This window comes from Triturus cristatus, chromosome 6 (assembly GCF_964204655.1).
Source record: "Triturus cristatus chromosome 6, aTriCri1.1, whole genome shotgun sequence".
NCBI classification, from domain to species: domain Eukaryota; kingdom Metazoa; phylum Chordata; class Amphibia; order Caudata; family Salamandridae; genus Triturus; species Triturus cristatus.
In genome coordinates, this window is record NC_140589.1 from 826,905,127 (window position 1) to 826,930,593 (window position 25,467).

At 45.4% G+C, this 25,467-nt stretch overlaps 1 protein-coding gene across 4 annotated transcripts in view; it reads left to right on the forward strand.

The window, feature by feature from the left end:
- Window positions 1–25,467, forward strand: part of NOX3 (NADPH oxidase 3) — a 777,582-nt gene that overhangs the window by 246,538 nt on the left and 505,577 nt on the right. For all 4 annotated transcript variants that reach the window (XM_085611433.1, XM_085611430.1, XM_085611432.1 and 1 more), the window contains one exon: window positions 9,830–9,914. In XM_085611433.1, the coding sequence (XP_085467559.1) occupies window positions 9,830–9,914 (85 nt within the window). The remainder of the gene's footprint in view (window positions 1–9,829; window positions 9,915–25,467) is intronic.

The following is a 25,467-nucleotide window of genomic DNA, read 5'->3' on the forward strand; positions in this document are numbered from 1 at the left end:
TGTGATGCCAGGCCCCGCACCAATCTCTTCCATGAACGGCTGTTTACCTTTGGAGCCTTCAGGGCGAACCGGAAGTGCAAAGCTTAGCGAAGAACGTTGTGCCCTACGGGCCCAGCCCGCGCTCCATGCCTGGCACCCTGCCAGCCTCCCTCCTCCACCGCAGCCCGGGCCTTGTTTTATTGCAGCTTCACGGTGCATAGTTCCGCCTGAACGGACCCACGCTGCACAGGGCGCACAGAGCCCTCTTCATACGACGCTGTCTGCAAAAGGGTCATCACAGTGAGGCCGCAGACCGCCAACATATAACCAACCCAGGCATCTAAGCGGGACAGGCCTTTTATTCTACCGGCATTTCCCCAGCCCTTGGGGCTGGCCGGTTTTACAAGCACAGTGCTGCTCCTGGTGCCCCTGTCACTCTCCCCCACTGTACGAGAAGGCTTCAGGAGAGAGAGGGGTGGGAAGGGAAGGTAGAGAAAAAGCTATCAGAGATGGAGAAGAAAGACAGATGGGGAGAAGGTGGATGTATGGAGGAAAGAGAGAGATGGCGCGAGGAGGGGAAGGGAGTGGGGCTGGCTTCAGCATGTTTGCCAGGGTTTTTTTGGTTTCCCCGGCCCTGCCAGGCATCCATTTTTGCCACCTCCGCGATTTTGGCCAGCAGAGTGGTACATTTTCAGCAACACTCCTGTCTAAAGGTTTCCAAGGCTTGTGGGGGCGGGGTGTGTTTTACCTGCTTACCAGCGCTGCACATTCAAGTATACAAAAGTGCAGGTACTCACTGTCCCAGAGAGACAGTTTGCTAACCAGAAGGGTCTGTATTCCCCCGCTCTAAACACTGAGCCCCTTTGAGGAGTGCAGGTGCACTCCCTTTCACACGGAAGAAGCGCAGACACTCAGTACCTGCCCATTTAAAGCCCGGCTCCCTAAGCAGTGAAGGTTTGCCAACACCCATTGTAGGCTAGCAGCGCCCAGAGGCACACGCCTTGCGGCGCTGCTGCGGTCATAGACACTGATAGCAGGAGACGGCTGCCCGGAGTGGTCACAATTCACTGCATCCCGCGATGTCACACGCATTCACTCCTCTGATCTGGGTCACATTTAACATTAGGTGACTGTCGAGCCAAAGGCGGTGAGATGTTACTTCCAGTGAAGTCACTGGGATGTTAATTAACGGGTTTCAAACCTCAAAGTCCTACTTGTGGTTGGCGACAAAACGTTGCTTTGTATGCCAGGTCAATGCCCAGTGGCACGCTACATTGGAGGCCTCGTTGGGCCCTCGCTGCGCGTGCTCACAGCCCTCCCTTTGTGTTTCGTGTGTAGGACTCCTCCTGTGATGCACATCCTGACTCCTAGCCTGCCATATAAACAAAAGCTGGGCCCCGCCACATTAAAACATTTTCTTTCCACCACACTTCAGAATTACTACAAAAAAAAATGTGCTTCATTTGTGCTTTCCATGCTCTGAGATATCAGCACAGTTCATTTACAGACATTTAAATTTTGTTTTGTGTTACAAAAAAAAATAACATTGGACAGCACACCCTGAGTAGCTAGCTAGAAATAAAACAAGCATTTGCAATGCAATAGGTCTCACATTTGCGCGAGTTTAAGCTATTGGCATTGTAAATGACAATGCCTTTTATTTGTTTTAAAAACAAAAACAAAAATAAAAGGCAGTGTTATTTGCAATGTCAATAGCTCAAACTCGCGTAAATGCAAGACCTATTTCATTGCAAATGCTCGTTTTGTAACAAGAGCTGGGGCGCCGGGACAATCATCAAAAGAACGGTACTGTCCGGGCAAGGCCAGGACATCTGGTCATCCTATCTCCCACCCTCTCAGCATGAGCGGTGGTGCATTGACCAGCAGCCTTTCTGTGCTTCCACCTCAGGTGTTGGGCCTTCAGCTGACAATGGGCAGGCCTGGATCCCTCTGAGGGAGGCAACACTTCAGCAGGTGCAGCCTCTGCTGGTTTGTTATAACTTGAATAACAGCATCCCTAATGGGTCACCTTTGTCACACTGTGGCAGCTGGGGCACCACACTTGATTGTTGCACCCAGGCACATGCTGATCACAAGACTTGGTAACTGCGGTCATGCACAGAGCTCATAATAATGGAGCAAGCATAGACATGCACAGGTCAATCTTCAGATGGCAGTTCCTGTCTTGCACAGGCCGATTCTGATGCACAATCTCAGACCTGGTTGGACCTTGGCAAATGCAGTCTCGAAATAGCAGATCCCACCAAGAACTGGCACAGAGAGACAGTGGGTCTGCTGATGCTGGAGATTAGCAAATCTCTCTCAACAGTCTGCTCTTTTGGACATTCCACAGACTCGAGCAACATGGCGAACCCCCATCCCCTGGACAGCAACTCCTTTCTGCTAGATTAGCAGTCTTCTTCCCTCTCCATGTAGACAGGCAGGCTTATAAGTGCTTCAAGACAGGCGTACAGTTCCTCCAGCAAGAGATTTAGTCCTAAAGGGATGTCCCCTCAGCTCTAGGAAACTGGCTGCCAGGCAGACACCAGCCATGGTTGTACAACAGTCCTCAGATTACTCAGTGGAACACTTTCGTCCTTGGCAATTGAGTAATTGGAAATTGAACAAGTGTGGTGGTGGAGTTCAACTTTTATACACCAAAGTCAAACAGAAATGGTGTCAGGTGGTTCACCTTTCAGATGTCATTTCTGGACTGCTCACTAGGCACAGCCTGAGGGTAGAGCTCTGCTTCTGTCAGTATGGTAGTCTGCAACCAGAGGCACAAAGACTTGCAAGGTTTCTGCACCTGGCTGTCTCCGGCCCAATTTAAGGAATAATCATGGAAAGACAAATGTCCTCACTTCAGTGTCAAGGTATTCTTCCTTCAGCTGCAGGCATATGATCAATATACTTCCATTTCTGGGAAACCAACCTTAACTTCATCTGGCTCACTCATACACCTAATCGATGGTATGCACAACCTCTCCCATCTGCTTTCTCACTGACAGCTTACTATCCAACATCATCCCAAACGTCATTCAGTATCTCTTGATTTAAGCGTCTGCCCAGTCTCTTTGGGATGGACCCCTTCATGACCTGCTTAGGAAGCCTATAACTGATGCAAAAAAATATTATATCTATTTTGGCTCATTCAGAATAAGGCAACTGGAGCTCATCGAGGGTGGAACTTTCATATTCCATCTTGTGGAAAGGACAGGTCCGGGTATCCAAAATGGATCCCACAGGTCTTTACACTTTAGATCACCGACACACACCATTCATGTACATTGCGGATACGTAAATCACACATGCATAACATGCACTTTGGATGTTAGTGCATGGAGTTGGGTAAGGGCCTAGAAGTGGAACTTTACATGAGTGGGCATGTAGGTACCTCCTCCAGTGACTCAGATCACACTGTGGATTCTCAAAACATAATATGCTACAATTTCTCTATGTTCTAAACCCATGACAGGGTCAGAAGTCCGCTGTCGGCCAATGAAGGCAAGCTTGGTGTGGCCAGCAGCGTCACAGGACAGCTAGTAGGTCCTCTTGTCAGGGACGGAATAGGGCCTCTGTGAACATCCTAGATTAGTGTGTTGGCAGGGCTAAACATCAAAAGTCAGGATACCAGATACATACAGTTAGGAGCTTTGGAGAGCCCACCTGAGCACCATGTAGGGGACATTCGCAGAGACTTACTTTAGTATGAAAGGGGAGGTGCTCTCAAATGTTACTATGGCCATTTTTTGTTTGTATGGATGGAGCAAAGCAGGGTGAGTATAGTACTATGAAGCCAAGCCCTACTCACTTAAAGGGTCAGAGAATCACAGATGATGGAAAGTGACGAGAGAGCACTCTACGATAAAGAAGCACATTCTTTCAGCATGTAATTTGTGATACCAATATTCAGTATATGTTCCATTTTTTTTTTTTTTTTGAAAACCTTTATTGTGCACATTTATGCCATCTTACAACGCACATTCCCCGTCCATATGGCAAAGCAGTTAAATAAAGTGTACATTTCCAGAGATAAGAACACAGCCATTTAGCCGACAACCCGGAGGTCCGGCGGCATTATTCAGGATGACATGCGCGCGGAAGGGGGGGTGTATGCGTTGTGAAGGGAGCAGGCACGGAATGTTACGTATGTGCTTTTTAGTTTTAGAGGTGTCTCAGGTGCAGGCTATCAACGGTAGAGGATGGCGCTGTGACCTAGCCCACTCCACAGCTATGCCGGCTGCCACCCAGGCCCCAAGTCAGTGACCCAGCGGACGTCACCATGTCCCCAGAATGTAGAGGCCTCCGGGTGGACAAACGCCAGCAACGCGCTCAGAGTGCGGGCCGCAGCGCGGCAAGGATAACCCAGTATAGCTCACAGCTACACATATGGCAGCGCATAGAGTTGGCGAGCCTGGTATGCAGCATCATAGTCCTTATCCATCCCGTGTATGCATAGCAAGAGTATGTGCTAGGGTTAAGGTCATAAACTCAAACGGGGGAGAGGGGGAGTGAAGAGGGGGGGGGGTGGAGATCGGTCTGCGGCAGAGCAGGAGGGTCATTGGCTGTCAGGTTGGGCTCGGCAGGACCGCGCGATGCGCGTGGGGGGTCGCAAGTCAGGAGAGGGGAACAAAAGAGACAGAGGGCCTTCAGGGAAGTCGAGATTCCCTAGTGTCCGCGTCCGATTCAGTATATGTTCCATTGCAACATTTTTTACATGTATTATGCGGTAAAGTGATTGGCACATATTATGTGATAAAATGATGGTCATGTGCGCAGTGGAGTTTATGCTCTTCCTCACTTAGGTTTTAATCATTAACAACGAGAATCGTTTTCATGTGTGCTGCACCGTACAGCACACATCCAATGTGTAAAAGGTTTTAAGGACAATCTAAGCATAGAATTTCTAACTACTATAACATGGCCATTTCTGAGGATTGAATTTGTCCACCTTGCATAGGAGTTTAGTGACAACTGTGTTTATTCAATATCTTACACATACCATCATTTACAACCACCCGGCCGATGAGGAGCTCAAAAAGCTCAAAGGTACAGGTTTAAATAGTGATCATTCAGTAAAAACCAGCGCCCGAAACCTCCCTCCCCTTTGATTTTGAATAGGTCATACATTAGGAGTATCTGTGGCAAGTCAGTTCTCCATCACCCTTCTAGCAGGAGTGCTGGGAATGGATCTTGGAGCTTGGTAATGATGGTTGAGTCAACAGGATTTTAGAGAGCTAAACCGGTATCAAGCGGACAGCCCGCAAGTATCTGGGACACAATAGTTCCTTAAATTTGTGGGTCAAAAGTCTGATAAATGGCCGCTAGCTGATTTCATAAGCTCTAGGGGATATTAGTGATCTCCAGAGTTTTTTCTTAAAAGACAAGTATGTCCCTCAGATTTTTGTGCCACCAGGTAATGTCTGGCACTTTAGTTCCTCCCCAGCTGGTGACCAGGACCTGAATTTCGGCCACCAGGACCATAGTGAGTTGTTTGGTACATGTAGGCCCAAATAGAGTCCAGGGAGTGTACGACTGACTCTGAAACACCACCGGTGAGTGTCGGAACCCCTTTCAGAGCGCCACAGGGCACGTAGAGGCTGCTGTGCCCAGCTGTGGAGGTTGAGACATTTTACTACTGATGTCCTATGGCCTGACCTACTATGGATCCTGCTCATCTGGCCCAAGTATGACTCTCAGTGGTAGCTGTGCTCAAGCAGTCAAACGAAAGCAGTACGAACAATAAATCAATGCTTTATAAGAAAAAGTAGTATTTTGTTTCTAATTCTACAAAGAGATGTGACATTTTTGAGTGCAATAGCACAATCCCTCAAGTGGCTTTGGCTCTAGTATTTGTCAGGCGTTCAGGGTTATTTTCCAATCACTGGTGGCCGAGTCAGCGATTATAAAATATTAGGCCATACTCAGCAGTTGCCCCTTCTGACCTTTTAGGAACTTAGTCAAAAGTGTCTATGGTGCAGCAGCACCATTAGCAGCCAGTCCCTGGGGCCCACAGGTCCAGTTTCAGTCATACACGCGCCGGTAGTATGGCAGTGTTCAGTGGTGCAGCAAGTTCCCTCTCCTCAGGTGCACCCAAGTCCAGATGCTGTATTGTGAAGTCAGGCCACTCACAATGAACACGGCTCGTCTTAGTGAACCTTGTGGACTTTGTCAGGTGCAGATCACGGCATGGTGGCTTGACCCACCAGTTACAGCAGTTCTCCTTCGGCTTCGGCGATGGTTTGAATTTCAGGCCTTAGTGGTACCGGCAGCCCCTCTTGGCATACAAGGTTGCCAGGGCAAACTCTCTTTAAGCGATCACATTCACTACTGTGGCCCCTACTGACATATGGGTTCACTGATCTCTGCAGTCACAGGTCCTGCACACCTGGCCCAAACTCAGTTCACCGGTGACCCCCTCTGGCAAGTGGGATCATTGTGGCACAGTGGTGCCGCTTGTGCTTCCCACCCAGTGTTTTTAATATGGTTCAGAACAACACAGCCCACTCCTGGCATACAAGGGTCGCAGAGCCGATACTGCACATAGGCAATACCCCGATCAGTGCACAGCCTCACATCTCACTCAGGGAATCCTTGTGCAGGGCTCCCCACCAGACCTCACTACACCCAACACTCTGCTCTCCCTCACAGGGCACTGGCAAATAGGCAGGCAATGGTGCTCCAAGCTCCAGGGTAGGTGATCTTGGTGTCCTGGGTGATGTCCCCTCACTTAGCAGAGTGACTAACAGGCCTTTTTCCCTATTCCTGGTAACAGGCAGAAGTCTCACACAGTCCATCTGGCTGCTTCGCACAGGACACATTTTTGGGTACTCTACCTCCCCTTCTTATAGACCTTTTTGCAGACACCAAATGCAATTTAGGGTCTGGGAAGTTGAAATTTTATGTTGAATTTTTGCATCTTTTGAAGTGGGCACTTCTCTTCATCTTCCTTCATGAAAGAGGTCTGTCACAGCAAACACAACTCCGAAGTTGATTGTCCACAACATAATTCATGGGAGTGACCATGCATACACCCAGTACATGTACTAACCACACGTACTGCAGAGTGCTGCTCCATCCTTGTACTGCACCCTTCTCAGGTACACATACAACTAATGCATAGTCACTAACCCTGTGCTTTGCAGTACTTCACATCTACCTAATGTAGGCCAATGGTGAGGTAAGCACACAGCAGCAGGATTTTTAAAAAGGTGAGTGAGCTTGTAGGCCTCACTCCAGTGACACAGGGTAAAAAGGTGCTGTTCACTACTATGGATCCCTAAACAGAATACTGCTTCCACCGCGGTTGTGATGCTTAGCTCCTGGTGAAGGAGGTAGCCTTCCACCACTATGAGAGTAGCGCTTAGGTGCCCCACTCAGTCCAACGAGAGCACAATAAGTGAGATGAGCCTATGTCATGTCATGGTGCACATGCATGATCTGTGTTCACCTATGACAAAAAAAAAACAGCATTAGGGATCTAGTCAACAGTACAGTTGGGCACTCAGGGCAGGGGTGCACATCCCTTACCATCCAGAGGACCTTATGTCCCAACACTGGGTCCCTTGTAACTTGGGTGGCAAAAGGACTATACCGTCCTCTGGGACTTCATCCCAGACCCTCGCCAGCTTGGGGCAGTACCACAAAAGGTGTAGCAAGGTCCCGAAGGTGCCATACCTTCTCCAACAGTGGTCAGTCTCAGTTTGGCTCCATTTTCAATTTTTTGGCATCGTGCACCACTTTATATTGCGTTTCTCTGAAAAGGACATCAGTTACGAATGTTCGTGCTCAATCACAGAGGTGCTCCCTGTCTCTGGTAGACCAGGTCTTTCCCAGTTGCGCTTCCCACCTGCGCTGGCTCGGGGTTTTACCGTGAGGAGTGGACGCTATAAGAAATGTATAAAGTATGGAACATCAGAGGATTTTAAATCTGATCTGTTTGAAGCTCAATGCTCTGGGAAATGTAATCATACTTGCAAAGGCTTTGCGTTACCCTAAGCCCTGCATTTTGAGACAGTTGTATTTATTGATGAGATAGGCGTGGGATACCAGCCTAAAGGCTTCTGCTAAAATCCAACCTGGAATTTACTCTGGCTCCATTCACAAAGAGAAGGTTTTGAAGAGGGAACCAGTAAATCATTTTCTGTACTGAGGACTGTTGGAATAAGAGGGTACACACAACCTCTCCCATTTGCTCTTTCACCGACAATTCCCTATCCAAATTCACCCCAATTGTCTTACTGCATCCCTTGGCTCAAGTTAATGGCTCAGTCACTTGGGGATAGAGCCCTTGAGGAAGCCTACAACTGAGGGAAACAAAAAAAAGACATTTTCATGTTGGCTCGATTTAGAATATGGCAACTGGAGTTCATCCGGCACCAATTTGGATGTAACTTTCGTACTGGTTATACTTTCCTCTTCAATTAGAATTGTCTACATACAACTAAAACGGCACACCAACGCCTCATTAAATAATGTGGGTGATATGAGTAAGTCTTGCAGCACCCCGCAACTTACTTCTTTGGATTTGGCCACGAAGTAACCACTAACGGTGTTATCTATTAAGAATAAGTGAAATCAGGATAACTCCGCTCGTCTAACCATTTCTCCCCCACTTCCATTAATTAACATACTGGAAGACCTTAATCTATGGTGATAAATCGATGTTGTTGAAGTCCTCACAGAGGTCTAAGGGCACTATAATGACCAGGCAGCCAATTACAGCAATCCTATGGATTAATATCTAGATCCCAAGATCAGTCTGTGTACTGGAGAGAAAGCAGATTGAGCCTCAGCAAGACACATCGGGTCTTCAAGGTACTCACACATCTGAGTGGTGTAAACATTATCTATAATTCTTCTGATATAGGCAATCATTTGATAGATCTACAGTTGAGTGAATCTTCGGCATCCAAAAATGTCGTCTTCAGTAATGGTGTGATGCTGGCTTTTTAAAGTTTATATTGAACACTGCTGAGTTATAAGGAGACATTCAACAAGGGGCAAATCCCAAATCACCTTCGATCTCGTGGAGGCCCCACAGTCGTGGTGGGGGTCCCGCACTCGTGGCGGGAGCTCAGTAGTGCAGTTACCAATTGCAGAGATCCCACCACGAGTGTGGTACCCCCGCCGTGACTGTGGGGCTCCTCCACTAGTGCAGAGGCCCTTTGTGAATAGGCCCTTGGTTTTTAATACTAGACCCGAACAGATCTGGATAATCATCACTACCCACCCTGGTTAAGTGTCACAGTCCTTCTCAGTGGTATTTGTATTACCTGTCCAACTTAATAGTATTTCAAGAGGAACTTTCTGAAAGTGAACATTTGTTTAGATGTAGTTAATAACACATTTGACATCTCACTGGGTTTAGCAGTGGCCCTAATACTTACCCTTACCACCTCAATGTTATTGGCAGATAGAAGAGACAGAAGAATAGGAGCAGGCGCATTATGGCGGGAACAAGTCTGAGGTGTGGATATTTCAAGGAGCACAAAGGTTTCTGGTAGTACCAGCTAGGATCAGAAAAGGTCAGCATTGATTCCAGATGTAAAGATTATGTTGAATAAACCCTCATCTTCATCTAGGATAGTATAGCACATAAACTGTTATTACATTTCTTGTTGCTTGCTGAGTTCAATTAGTTTTCTATGTAAAAGAAGGGACTATGTAGTAATCTGTTAATCACACAGTTCCAGTCTGCATGTATTGATCCATTCACCTAGCCCCGCTTCTTAGAACAGTTCTTTAAAGTTCTCTTGCAGCAGCCCTGAATAAATATTGTAAGAAACGGCTTTGTTTACATCAAAAAATCACCCCCAAAAAATGTAATTCTGTATGTGTTTTATTTTAGTGCTGTAGACGAATGTTGAGAAGACAACTAGATAAAAACATAACTTTCCATCGGATGGTTGGCTGTATGATAGCACTGCACACAAGTAAGATTTTATTTGCCTCCAGAATGGTTATACAATGAGGAAAGATTTAGCCCTGATGATGGACACAAACGTAATTTACTTTGTAAAATGTACGAATTGCTAGCCCGCCTCTTTAAGTAATTATGCCATTTGCTGTATTCTCTCTCTCTCTTTCTGTCTCTGTCTCCCACTCCTTTTCTCTTTATTTCTCACTCATTTACTCTCTTTCTTATCGTCATCTCTTTTGCTCTATCTTTTCCTATTATTTGGCAGTTAACATGTCCTCTTTTTTAATTGTTCGAGTTGCGTGAAAGCACTGCAAGACATGGCTCACATTCTCCTGGTTGCCTAAAATTTTTTAGTCGAAGAATAATTAAAAAAGTTATACTATCTCTTAAGTTGCCAGCCCTGACAAGTTCCATGCATTAAGAGTTAAACTACCACATTTTTTCCCCCAGAGTTTTATATAGCGCGAACTTGACCCGAATCCAATCAGGTATCAGAGCGCTTTACGTTGCACCAGTTATGTTACATTAGGACACACATTCGTTCTTTGTTAGGCACGGGGAGATTAAGTGATTTGCCCCCAATCACAGTCATTACCGAGACTCGAACCCAGTTCCCCAGATAGGAGGTCGAGCGCCCTAGCCGTTAGGCCAACTCCTCTCCACATTTATTGCCAGCTGACACACATCACCTCACTAATGCATGAGTCACACATATAGAGATCCCGACATACTGTAGGGATCAGGAGGCACTTAAAAACAGCCCTGTGCACTGCCGCTCGGCTCTGACTATGTGGCAATTTAAAGTTTTATATATGTTAAACACATTTATTGAGTGTTTGAAGAATCACATCATTTTACATTTGTTGTTGGTATTAGCTCTCCTAATTGAGTTAGAAGGCTCAGTAAGTTATCAAAAGGAGCTTGGTGTAATGGACGTCAATTGGGGTCACTAGGGGTCTCCACAGTGACCCCTAAGCCAAACTTTGCGACCCCTGACACCTTGCTTGCGACCCCTGGCTGTGTGTCAGCCTTGGCAAGGGCTCTGGTGGCATAAAATCAGCCTCAGTTTGAGCAGCACTTGATCGCACTGCTGTGCTGCAGCTCTGCTTGCAGACACCTCATGATGGCCTGTAAGCTGGGCCTGGGTGGGGGCAAGAACTCATCTCATTTGTTGTTATGGTGACCCCGGGCCTGGGCCGGCCGGCGCAGTCCTTGATTTGATATGCTGTATGCATCTGCTGCGGGCCTGGGCCAGGAAGTTGAGCGAATGAGCACAAAGCGCCTGCAGAATGGCGCTGCATGATTGGACAGTGACTAACTACATGTGCTGCAGCACATGCATGTGTAAGTGCAAGCGTTCACCAGCTGCACATTGCCCTAACTGAGAAGGTGATGCCTGTTAAGTTATGTGTACCACCGCATTTGGGATTGTTGACCGGGTCCCAGGGCTCTAAATCTGGTGAGACGCAAAAGCGCTACCAATGATGACGGTAAAAATGATTGCCCCCCCCCCCCCACACACACACACACACAGCAGAAAAAGCAGCGGTGACGCGGAACGGCGTTGAAGTCGAGTAGGACTCATGCCTGCTTCATGGGTGCTGGGTGTCAAGACTCTAGAGTGACTTACTAGAATCAAGGCAAGCTCAGGACCGGGCCATGAGTGACTTGCTTCACTTAATTGTCACTCTCTGACTGAGTCGTCGGACCTCGGGCTGGCCACAGGGCAGATGAGGTCGTGTGAGAGTGGGACTGAGTCGTCACAATGACTCGACTAGACTCTCGGCTCTCCGATTACCCTTGTGGTGGTGAGCTGCAGGCCCTGGTTAAACCTCTAACAGAAGTAACAAGTAAAGTAAGATAATATTATCTGTTTTTGGAGCTGAAACACGATTTTGAAATGCCCTGCAAAACCTCAGAAATGATTGTTAAAGACACATTTCAGGTTTAACCCTTCAAGCGGTCTAGCTGTCATTTAGGTAATGTGAATAACACATTGATTGCTATTGTTTTATGTCAAACACTGCATCCGTGTACCCACAGCATGTGGATGCTGGTCAGTGCTAGTGGACTGGACATCAAGACTTAATCTGTTTTGAACACCACCAAGGCCGGAATGTTCGTACCAGACTTCGAGCGACAGGCTGGTGTTTCCTTGAGAGACTGGAAGAGTGTGGGGTAGGTTTTGTGAGCGGGGGCGATTTTGTAGCAGTGCAGCACTTTTAAAAACACTGCAAAGTTCATTTTATATCCAGCAGTTTTTAAGCAATAATAAAAGTGTCAAGTTAACTCTGGTGATTTATTAATGTACCTGCTGGAGAGAGATGGAAGTTATGTCTAGTGGCAGTTTTCACTTATCTATGGTAGCCCAGTGGTGTAATATGCCTGCTGCAAAGAACATGTAGCATGCATATCAAAGAGCAATATTTTATATGGTTAGCTCAGTGGGAGACTGCTTTTGTCACAGAGATTCTGTTGTTGCTGTGCAAATCATAAGTTACATTTGTAATCCAGCACAGAGAGCTATGAACTGCCATCTAAGACCTGCATGCATGCTGCATGGTACAGGTCAGAAAGTTAAGTTTTTCCCCTATTCTTCCTGTCCTGATGTTGCTAAGAAAGGTTTGTTTGGGTAGAAATAAATTCTTATTAAAGCCAACCCTAATCACTGTGTTATATCTGGAATCCAGAATTTGTGCTTCTCCAGACCAAGCAGTCTTTAAAAGTACCTACCAGTATGGATGACATGTGAATCCTACACATTGTAGTCTCCTTCGCCTTAGGTAACAGTTCCTATACACGTATTTACACATGTATGATTCATTGTCTCTGTATGTATGTGTGATGGATTTTGAAAATGTGGAAAGTTTTGCTTTAAGACAGACTGTAACATCTGCATTTGTACAGCAATCTTTCATGTATTTGGGCATTCTGGCTGTTAGATAAAATATTTGTTGCTGGTTACATATTCTAATGCATAATAAGCATATTATTGATCAACAGAAGTACTGTACCAGTGATGTGCATGTTTTCTGTAGAAGAAATTATTGATAGTAAACTTGAAAAGATTCAGTGGCTTCACAGGTTTAGAAGTATGTATTCCATGCCATGGAAAGGAAAGTTGCTGGGAGAACTTGACCTGCATTAAATAGCACTTTTACCTACGTTCCAAGATGGATATTTAGGTACATGGTACTCTTAGGGGCATATTCTCTAGGACCTATCGCCGATTTCTTGGCACTTTAGCGCCGCTGAAGTGGTGATACATTTTTCGCCCTATTCTCAAGCTTGTGCAAACTGCCGATATCACCTGTTTTCCAGCGAAAGCTGCCACAAAAAACATCGCCACGGATGGGTGCGAGAACTAATGCTAATGATAAGCAAAGTAGGCGTTCCCATGCAAAAACACACAAAACACCACTTCGCGATATTCTTAACGACCAGCTAGATCTGCGAAGCGATCCAAAAACAGGTGATAAGGCACATTAGCAGCAGGGATTTAACACCTGCCTTTGACTAGTGTTAAGCAGGACAACAACCTGCAGTATGAAAGGGAGCCCAGCCCAGATCCACATCTGAAGACCAAAACACATGTCATGGAGCTACTGATCATGCAGCTCGGAGACCCAAGAGGGCCACAACACCCACCACCACCACTCCCAGGCCCCTCCGACCACTCCCCCCCCACCTGACCCCCCCCCCCGGACTACCACCTAGACAGCACAGAACAAGACAGCGGACGTTCCTAAAACGCACCAGCCTCTGAGACTCAATGCAAGAGGATGCCATTGCCCACTACAGGCTCAAAAGGACAACCATCCTCCGCATCCTGATCCACATTGCCCACAGGCCGACGGTACCAACACAGCGGAGAACCAACATCCCTCCGCAGACAAAGCTGCTGGCTGTGCTACACCTGTTGGCCTCTGGGACCTTCCAACCAACAACGGCCAGAATCGGAGAAGACTCACAGCCAGTCCTATCAAACTTCCCCACACAATTCTTGGATGCATGCCTACCAAATTAACGCCGGGCCCTGTATCCGCACCACACGCCAGTTCCAATTCAGAGTGTTCCTGCGCAACCAACCCCAACGCCTGCCTTTGCTTGACGCCTCTGTGCTCCAGATCCAAGATTGTAGTCACTGAAATGGGGGTGCGCCAAGTCATGAAGTCCAGTAATCAACAGTAGTGTAAAAACAGTTCTTTATTACAAAAACATAAATCAACAATATGAAAAGCTCAGCCAACGTGTTCCATTTCCAACGGGGAACTTCATCAGGGCAACGTGTTGATTCAATTAACTGCAAATGCTGCGGGAACTCCCCAATACAATTCCATATTCCAAAAGAAGTTTGTGTGGTCATAAACTTCGAAAGAAAAGGAAGGTTACGACCACGCAAACTTCTGTTAAGGTCTTATTATGCAGGATTTATCATACCTGTAAGCATCATGGTTTGCATCAGCTTGATACCCCTGCACCTTCACTTTCCCCAAACTGCCCAGGAACAGCTGGAGACCAAGCAAGGGAACTAGGCCATAGCTGGCATCCTGCACGTGTCGGGGAATTGACTGCACACATGTACTACTTGTGCCCCCTGCCGACACTGCACACAATCACCGCAACAGAAACCACATGCATTCCATCAATGTGCACGCAAAAGTGGACCAGCCAGGCATGTTCACCAATATCATAGCAAACTTCCCAGGCAGTGTGCATGATTCCTAAATCTTCCGCAAGTCCATCACCAACAAGCGCATTGAGGAGGGTACCTATGGAAATGCACTGCTCGTGGGTAAGTACCAAGTGAACACACCACACAACTCAACTCCACAATCTAACAACTCACAACTGTGGTAATTCAAACGTTACAAAAGCACATACAACATGCCAATCAACATGCCCAACTACCAGACATGACAACACGAGTAACTGTGGTAACCGTGGCCAGCCATGTAGACAAACCATCCATGGCATGGCACCTCTGCCACACAATAGCAGAATGTGGGGAGAGGTGGGAACCAAGTCTGTGTGAAGGAGGCAAGTGTCCCATGAATAAGAATGTATACAATGCCAATTGTGGCGATGATGTGCTGGACAGACTTCAGTATGCAGAGCACAGACATGTCCATGTGGACATATACTGCTGGTGTTTTTTAGTGTTGAGGACAGTGGACGCAACCATGTTACCGTAGGCAGTGGGAAAGACCTTTGACATGTAGCTATGTCATCCCCCCTGTATGCGTTAGCGGAGTGGGCTGGCGTATGCTGTGAATGAATCGCCCTGGGCGTGGTTCAGTCCCGGGATGGGCACCAAAGTTACTACTGCTTGTGTCTCTGTATCCGCCATATCCTGTCCATAGGCCTACACACACGTGGCCGACCACCTTCAAAGGCCACATTTACACTGGAGACGATGTGGCTACGTCACAAGCCAACCCGCGCACATCTAGTCATCGCATGCAGGGTCGTCTCTGCCAGGGTGGCGCCCCCCACCCAGCCACGAGGCCACCGCCGTGACTGGTGGTGCCTGCACGATCCTGTGCTCCTGCTGCACCCCAGCTCTGGTCCCCAGACCCGTCTGCTGCTCAGAGATGACTGCCTGCCCCTGCGCACCCAGGCCTCAATGCTCACCTGCCGCCACCAGCGTGTCTCCAAGAGATCCCACCACGTGCCGGTGCAACCTGCTCAGCTGATCGCTGGATTCCGTGCCACAGGCCCCCAGTGCACCCTGGTGCACCGCACCGCGGAGTCATGTGTGTGCTGACTGCTGCCTTCGGCGTACACTGCGGTCCTGCAGGGCTATTAATTCAATTAGAATCCTGATTGGCAGGACGGCTTATCGAGGCCTACGCATCATCACAGGCTGCACACCCGCTCAGCTCTGGTGCCACTAACTCAGTGCACCGCAAGTCGCCACGTGGCGTGAGTCCCGTGCCGGTCGCAGTACATCGGGTGCCACAAACTCTGTGCATGCAAGTCATCGTCCCATGGCAGTAGGCCCATGCCGGCTGCAGTGCATCAGGTGCCACCAACTCTGTGCAACGTAAGTCATCGTCCCGTGGCGGTAGGCCCATGCTGGCTGCAGCGCATTGGGCGGCACTAACCCAGTGCGCCACAAGTCATGGACCCTTTATGATTGAGTCTCGTGGTGTGCCATCATGTCACCTCCGACACACCAGTCCAGCGTAGGGGTGTGAACAATGAGCCCGGGGCTCTGGGCGTGGTTCAGTTCTGGGCTGGACAAGGAAGTAACATATGCGTGTGTCTGTGTTGTAGTGTCGGCGCCAACCGGGCCACAATCGGCAATGTTTAACCCTGTGACTCAAGTCCTACAACATGAGCAACATGGACATAAGGGGGAATCACTGACCCTACATTCATCCGTACTTTCATACTTGAATGATCATAGACATGACGCATCTGTGTGAATTTGAATGTTTTATTCACATTCAGTGGAGTGTTGAAGCTGGAGCAGTACAGGGCCATGCACATCCCACTTTACATTGTTGCCCCGTGGAGGGCCAGCCAGAGTCCTTTAGTGAATGACAAGGTCATCGGAAGAGGAAGAGTTCAGTCTGCAGTCTGATTGCTGTATCATTGGTAACCAAACAGAATATGGCAGTCCATGTCGAGGTCCAAGTTGAGTGTCGCAGAGTGTATGGGGGACAGTGGAAGGTGATGATGCAGAGGGCAGAACCAAGCAGAAACAGGCCATATGGCAGAGATGAATGCTACCTCTTCCTTCTTACCACTAAGGCAGAATCATCCTCATCTTCGTCCTCTGATATCCCATGTGCCTCACATGTGGGTGGTGGGGTTTTGTCTGCAGCACTGTGTGGCACTGACACATCAGGGGCCGGAGGTGGAATGTCTGCCGCACTGTGTGGCAGTGGCAAATCAGGGGCCGGAGGTGGATTGTCTGCCGCACTGTGAGGCACTGACACTACAGGGGGCAGAGATGTGGATGGAGTAGTAGCAGCAGCATTCATCCGCGCCAGGCCTTGTGGCAGCAATGCCACGATGAGGGTCTGCAGGGCATGGAAGATCCCAGCTGTCGGCAGCCATGGCAGCCATTCTTTCAGCTTGCATTTGCTCCATGTTCTCCATGTTCCTCCGAATGTGTCCCAAGTGCCGGATCACATCGCTGAAGCCACTCGGACTAGACAGTTGTTCTTGTCTCTGAGTCAGGACTCCAGCGATGTCAGCCATGGATCGTTGGAGAGCATGGAGCTAACTGTGGGTGTCTGTTAGGGACTGTGAGTGGTCCCTGATGGGACTTAGACACCCACGTATGGCATCTAGTTAGGCTGCCATGCAGTCAAACCCCACCTACACCTGACCAGCAAACGTCTCCTGGCACCCTAAAACACGGCGTTGGAAGGTCATGTGTTGTTTGTGGGCGTCATGGGAGACAGCAGAAGTGGTGGGTGCTTCCTGCTGTGTGGTCTGTGCAGGGGATTAGGTCTCCTTGATGCAGCTGGGCTGCCCTGCTTCTGGAGGTGAGGTGCCGGAGCTGTCCACGAACTCTTGGAGCGCGTCGGGGTGGAAGGTGTGGAGGTCCTCTTGCTCATCAGTGAAGAGAAGTTTGGTCTGCTCTGCAGTAGGTGTTGATTCTCCCACTGCAATGTGAAGGGGATATGCAGTTTAACATTGTGTTCACATGTATGTTGACGCATTGTACAAGTTTACTTACAGACTGCCTGACACTGTACATTGTGACTGATTGGGAGGAGCTGCCTATTTGATGCGGGACAGTGGACATTTTGACAATATCACAGATGTGTGTTTGTACTTGAACATTGCCATCTCACATTTCCCTGCTATGCCAAATGGGATTGGCCAGTTTCTACGCACAAGCGACACCAGTTGTGTCCTCTGTTCTATTGTGAACGTGTTGTAGTTTGTACCACATTGTTGTCATTGTTGATGTGCTCTGAATGTTATGTGTGTATGCTCCATTTTGGTAGAGTCACCCCTGCAGCATTGATTTAGCTGCCCCTTATCCCTTTCAGGTGGTATGCCTTTGACTTCTGTGCTTATACAGTGCTGAGATGTTACATACTTGGGTGAACTGGGCTCTTGGTGGGAGTTGAGACTCTGGGGCATGGTTTGTCCACAGATGTGTTGTTGACGTCAGGGGTTGTTTGTGCACGTGGATGTGTCAGAGTGTGATCTGCTCCTTTACGGATGTGGTCCACACTCAGCCACCGCAGTGTCGTGGCGTGCAACATGTCATGATATATTGACTGCTGCCATGCTATTTGTCATGCAGTGTCACTTGCATTGTCAGTGTGGCTCACAGACACGCCGCTTTGCTGGATTTGGCACATGTGCATGTGTTGGTTGTGAGATTGGTGATGTGTGGGAAGGGCCCCCTCTGGGCGCATAGTCAACGGGGGCCTACTTGCTGTTTGTAGGTGGGCTACAGTGTGCCAAAGGGGATCGGGGACATGATCCAGAGTCATTGTGGGTGTGCACCGTGCTATACTTAATTGTGCATGTGGGCCTTTGTGCCCATCTACCCCCCGTCCCCCCAGTCCCTGGTCTTTACTCACCCTGTTGCTGTTGTGTCAGGTCATGTTGAGCAGTGTCCGGTCCCCCATCTCCTGCCACCATCTCCACACTGATGACTGTGGACACCATTTCCTCCATCTCATCCAGCTCCTCCTGTGGCACTGGACTCCCACCTCCAGTCTGCATTGCTGCCTTCTGGGTGTTGTCAAGTTTGTGCTTGGTTTTGTGCTTCACATAATTCTAGCGCCTCTTGACCTCTTCCATTGTTCTCCTCTGTACTCCTACTGCATTCACCTTGTCCACGATGGACTGCCATATTCTGTTTTTTGTTGCCAATGACACAGTGGAGGTGAGGAACAGTAGTTGATGGTGTTCTATCACCTCTGTTATCAGGATCCTGTTTTCCTGCGTACTGAACCGCGTCTTCCTCTTCTTCTCCTCCTTGCTCTTCCCTGACCCCGAGGTCCCAGGCTGGTCCTACGTGGGGCTTGTGGGGTTCTGGTTGTCCTCTGTACTTGCTCCGGCTACCTCCATTGTGCTTCACAGTTGTTTTGGTTTTTTTCTGCTTTTATGGTGATTTTTCCTGTCTGACGTGAAGGAACTGCAGGCCTGGTGCAGCTTATCACTGATTTTTTATCGCGGTTGGTCCCATCGTCACTTTTTTCACGTTCGGCCTGAGATTTTTATCACTGTCCATGTAATTGTATCGTGGACATTTGACGTGTTATTGGGAGACTATTGCATGTTACGGCCGAGGTGGGAATACGACGTTAACACGGAGTAAATTTCCCACGATAGACGGCGATATGAAAAATTGCGTTAACCTATTTTGGCGATGATTATTCTTGAGAATATCCGCCTTAGTTTCCAAAAAAAATGATGAAGTGAACTTGTTTGGAACATTATATTCCCATCAACCTTCCCATTTTATAAGTTATTTGATATTGACAATGGCTCTGATCTCAACTTGACTAGCATATTTTCCATTTTTGTACACTATTTGATTCTTAATCAGTGCTACATTATCTTAATTGTATTCCCGAAGACACTACCTGAAACAATGTATGTAGCTGCATTTTCAAGGATTTTAAGTATGTTTGTTTATAGGATACTTCTTTTGTATCTGTAGACATTTTCCAACCAGTGTGTGTGATGTAGATAACCAAATGTTAGATACATCACTTCCTGTGATAGCACCAAGACAAAGGTCATACAATGTCACTTCCTTTGATTTCATAGGGTCGAAAGGTTACGTCATGTCATTTCCTGTGATGTCATCAGGCGAATGCTTTGTAATGTAACTTCCTGTCACATCAATGGGTTGGTCAAAGGGCAGGTGATGTCACTTCCTGTGATGTCACTAGGTCACAGTTCATGTGATGTCACTTCCTGTGATATCAGGCAGGAGGTCACATGGCACGTGATGTCACTTTTGCTACCCCATACCTTTTAATAAATCAATGTCCATGCTCAATGTGTTTGGTCATTTAAATGGCATACAGAGAGACATTTTTAAAAATAATAAATGTATTGTGTTGCACATGTTTTATCATTAATTAATATTGAACTCGTAAAGAAATAATTCTGAAGCTAATGCACTTTCCTTCAGGGAGCCACAGCTGCTCAGAAAAGAATTGGGATATGGACAAAGAAAAATGTAGGTGCGTGTGCACAAATGTAAACCTACATCTGCAAATATCCGTATTTTTAAATCTACTATCGTACCTAGGTGCAAATCTACACTTTATTGCTCCTCATTATTTATGAGTGTAGATTTGCATCTAATTGTAGACCAACATGTCTTGACCCCCGGTGAAATCTCCTCCCAAAAAATTTATGGAAGAATAGTTACTAACAGCAATCTTTTACACATTGGTCTCATACACCATGATGGAGCTCTCCCTATGCCAAGGTATAGTGAAACAAGTAAAAGTTTATTTTTCCTAAAAAAAATTATAATATTTTAATATAAACTATATATGTAAGATAATCTAAGCTATTTATTATGAACCTACAACTAATACTAAACAATCTACAGCATATTAACTCATTGAAATAAGTATACTAATTAGTTAACCTCTTCAGTGCCACGCCCTTTCCCCGCCCTGTGCCGGGCGTTGCATTAGCGGGCGGGGTTCATGACGAGATAGTCTCGTCATGGGCACAGCGCAACCGCGCTCCATGACGAGACCATCTCGTCATGGGCACTGAAGCGGTTAATTAAAATGTATTTATTTAATTTATGTATAATATTTCTTATAGAATAATTGTAAACAAATACCACACAGTAAATGTTTTCTCTTTATTTCATATGTGTAACAGTTTATTAAAAGCTATATGTAGAATTAATTTCAATTATTTTTGAATTTCTATAATTATACATATTCTCTCTCTCTCTCTCTCTCTCTCTCTCTCTCTCTCTCTCTATATATATATATATATGATAGAATTACGTGCACCGGAGTCACCTTCACTCCAAGTCAACATTGAATATATGTTATGGGCACTAGACCTTTCATCACATCGATTGTTCAACTTATGATTTACTGGAAGGTATCCTCCAAACCACTTAATTTCATCACATAGCTTATCAGAAAGGCACTAGTCTTCTATTGATAATTCAACACAGTCAGCAATGCACTCTTGCGCAATTCACTGACTCTACACTGGTACAAACAATCAATGAAAAATAATTGTATTGTCACGAAATTACCTGTGTCATTTGAATTGTATTTTGTAATTTGAATTAATATGATTTGTGTCACTTTATGGAGTAATCCATCAATTAAGTATTTCTTTTATGTTTATGAAAAAAAGTGCACTTACCTTTTATAAAACTGTGGAATGGAGACAATGGTCATGTGACCAAGACCACGGACGTGGTCGAAACGTGTCGTCCTCTTCTGCCTTTTGAAAATAAACTGCTACACTGATCGAGCGGGCTCGTGTGGATTCTTTTCCGACTGGGATCGACATTGTGTGAAATATATATATATATATATATATATTATGCATGCAATTGTGCTAATCGCTGTCATTAGAGCCTCTTTGCAACAGTGAGCTTGCGGCGGAATAGCGAACCCCTATACATTCAAAAAATGTGTAGACCTTCAATTAAATATGACGATCTCAAAAACCGAAGACAGAACACAACGCGGTTCTGATGCTTGTACAAGTGTATTTATTTATTCACAGCAACAACGTTACTCCATGCTTTTCGGAGCTCTCTGCTCCTTGATCACGAGTTATTGAAAATTCAACACCTCTCGTTTTTAACACCCCACGTGATTCTAAGTGCTTAAAAACATAAACAACAGACTGTTAAAGGTCACACCATCTGATTGTTTTTCACTTTCACAATCTTATAATATTCAACTATTGCAGAGTGCAAGCCGATTAAATTGTGATAGATATTATTTTTATAAATTAAGAAAAGTGTCCGAAATAGGACATGATTCTATTTTATAATTTTATAATGTATCCTTCTTTTTAATTGTGACAACACAGATACAGATTGACCTATTCCTTTGTATTTGGAAGTTATTACTTTATGGCTTCGACTTATGAGTCCCTTAAATTAAACTGTTGGATTTTCATCCATGTGTACTTTCAATGTTTTCCCAATATAAATCATGATCAACCATTATCAGTGCCATGAACACATGTTTTACAATTTTATTTTGTATCCTCTCTGGTACAATTCTGCCCCAGTGGGCATATTATAATCATGAAATATACTCTGCTTGTTTACACTGTGTACACTCCCACCTGTGTAATCAACTAATAACCTCCTCACATCATCTATATTTCCATTGCCCCACAACCAGTTAAATGACATGTTGTGTCATTACGCAATTCTGCCCGAGTGGGCTTATTGAACTTTGCCTTTAAACTGCAATTCTCATATAAATCGAATGGACACTACTGCTACTCATTGACTATCAAAAAATCACGTCCTCTGACATATCAAAATTCACACATGCCTCCGAAGGCTGGGTATTATTAGCTCTCTTGCTTCTCATTATCTTCTTGTGGTGTCCAATACATCTGTAATAAAATTAAAACAAAAGCTCAATAAAAAAAAATTATTTTTGTGATTGAAAATTGCATATTGCATAGATGTTATATTCATGAGGAATCAGTTTAAAGAACCTACTATTTTTCATTATTGTATTTATTCACACTTGTACCCTAAATGTACTACTAATTCTTCATCCAGATTGAGGCCAGAGGGGTGTAAAGTGTGATATTTAATGATTAATCTGGATTCTTGCACTTTGTTACCTCCTCTGTCTCTTACTGGAATCGTATCCAACACGCAAAATAACAGATTGGCATTCTGATTGTGTTGTGTTTTAAAGTGTCTTGCAATGAGATACTGTTTATCATCTTTGTTGATCACCCTTAGATGTTCTAATACTCTCTTCCTCGCCCTGTTTATGTTATTGCCAATGTGGTATTTATTGCTAGGACAGCCTAATGCATAACCCACATGATCTGAATTGCAGGTTAAATGTTTTGTTATCTTAAACGGTTGCAGGTTTAGCTTTACAGTTTTGCAATTGTGGCTATTTCTGCATGCTTTACACATCCCACATGTGTCAAACCCTTGTACGCTGTTTGTTTCATTACTAGATGTTATTAGGCTCTGGCATAGGGTGTCTTTCAACGACGTGGAATTTTTAAAGGTCACTTGGGGGTTAATCTCTATATGCTTTACTAAATCTGAGTCTGTTTTTAAGACTTCCCAGAACTTTTTGTTCCCTTGTTCTACTTCCCAGGCCTGACTATGAAATGAAGTAATGAATCTAATTGTATGGTTTTCTACCTGGCTCTCAGTGGTGAGGGTTAGAAGTTACGTTCTCGCATATTCATGAACTTTATCACATGCTTGTTTGATTACTTTTTTGGAATATCCTCTCTCATCGAATCTGTCTGTCATGACTTGCTTCTCTTATGGAAACCCTTCCTCTGAGCTACAATTTCTTTTTGCTCTTAACAGTTTGCCGTAAGGGATACTTTGTATTAAGCTCTTTGGGTGACAACTGTTTGCATGCGGTAAACTATTTCCTGCCATTTCTTTACAGAACAGGATACTTTCCAATCTGTTCCCATTAACACTCAATCTCAGATATAAGAATTCTATGGTAGTTTATGTATATAACCAGTGAATGTAAGATTCAATGAGTTGTCATTGAGTATATTGACAAATTCATCTGCTTCATGAAACTCACCATCTCCAAGCACAGAAAATGTTGTGACAACATGATTGTCAAAATGATCAATGTTAATTATGACCTGTTCCTCCTACCAGCCCAGGAACAGCCCAGCAAAACTGGGGGCGAAGCAGGTTACCATCGCTGTCCCCTGTATTTGTCTGTAAATATGTTTGTTAAAGGTAAAAAAGTTACGAGTAAGGCATGTATACATCATTTCAAGAAGCATCTCTGTGTGAAATTGATATGAGAGAGATCTTGCTCTCAAAAAAATGTCAACTGGCTTGGATTCCAAGCTTATGGGGAATGCATGTGTAAAGGCTGTTAACATCTAGACACATTGTATGTAATTATTTTCCCAGACAATCTCATTAATCAGCCTTAAAAAATCTCCTGTGTCCTTAATGTACGACGGGAGTGCTTGTACAAATGGCTGCAGAAAAAATCTATATATCTTGAAGTGTTTTCAAGTGCACTTCCTCTTGAGGATACAATCGGTCTGCCTGGTGGATTAACATTATCTTTGTGTAACTTGGGCAGGCGAAATAAAGCTGGTAGTTTCGGAAATGTAAATGTTAGAAACTGATATTCATCCCATTGCAATAAGCTCTCATCTCTTCATTCAATCAATTTTTCCTCATATTCCTTGTTTGCACTTTCATATTTTTGTCTCGTGGTCAACTCATACCTTTCTATATCATTTAGCTGTCTATAACCCTCGTTCACATACATTTCTATAGGATATATCGCTATGTTTCCACCTTTATCAGATTTTTTGATTACAATATTCTTGTTGCATCCTAACTCCTTGATTGCTTTACATTGTGAATCATTCAAGTTGTTTTGAATAAAAACCTTCTTTATATCACTTTTCTTAAATTCATTTACCACACCTCTTTCGAAAGTGTCAATAACATCATCCAACAATTGTGGTATAAAAACTGATTTTGGTTTAAAACCACTGGTACAACTTAAGTCCATCTCGATGTGATAATTTAACAAATTTAAAAAGGGGTCTTGAATAATTCCAATATTCCCTTCCAACTCATTCATAGTGTGTAGAATCTCAATGTCACTTATTTTCAAATTGCTTGGTCTTTCAGAGGTGTTACGATTTCTTAACGTACCCACACACACCCCAATATAACCTTTCATACACCCACTCCAACTTCTACACTAGCATTGTCAAAACCATTGACACACCCATACCCGTACTTCACACCCACTCACTGATTCATAGGATTACACACACATCCACTCAGTCACCCATAAAGCCACACATTCACCAACTCAGTCACTAAACAGCCACTGATATATCCACTCCGACACCCATACAGCAACTCACACACAGTCACTCATAGAGCTACATACCTACTCACTCACCTATAGAGTCAATCACACAGGCATTTACTCACCTATACAATTTTACACACACCCACTCATTTATTCATACAGATACTAGCACATTCTCACTCACCTATACAGTCACTGACACAAGCACACACTCACCCATATGGCCACTATCGCAGTCACACATTCACTCACTCATATACTCCATCACTCCCCTATATTGGCTTTCACATATGCAGGTACTCACCGAATTACCACTGACACATCCTTTCACTCACCGACACAGCCATGCAGACACTCGCTCACCCATAGAGCCCCTTAAACACACACTTCCTAACCCATAGAGCCACTGACTCACCCACTGACTCATCCATACAATCAGTTACACACCCCCACACCCACCCACCCAGACATTGAGACACCCATACATGTACTCGGACAACCAATCACTCACCCATACAGAAACTCACATCCCCATTTGCA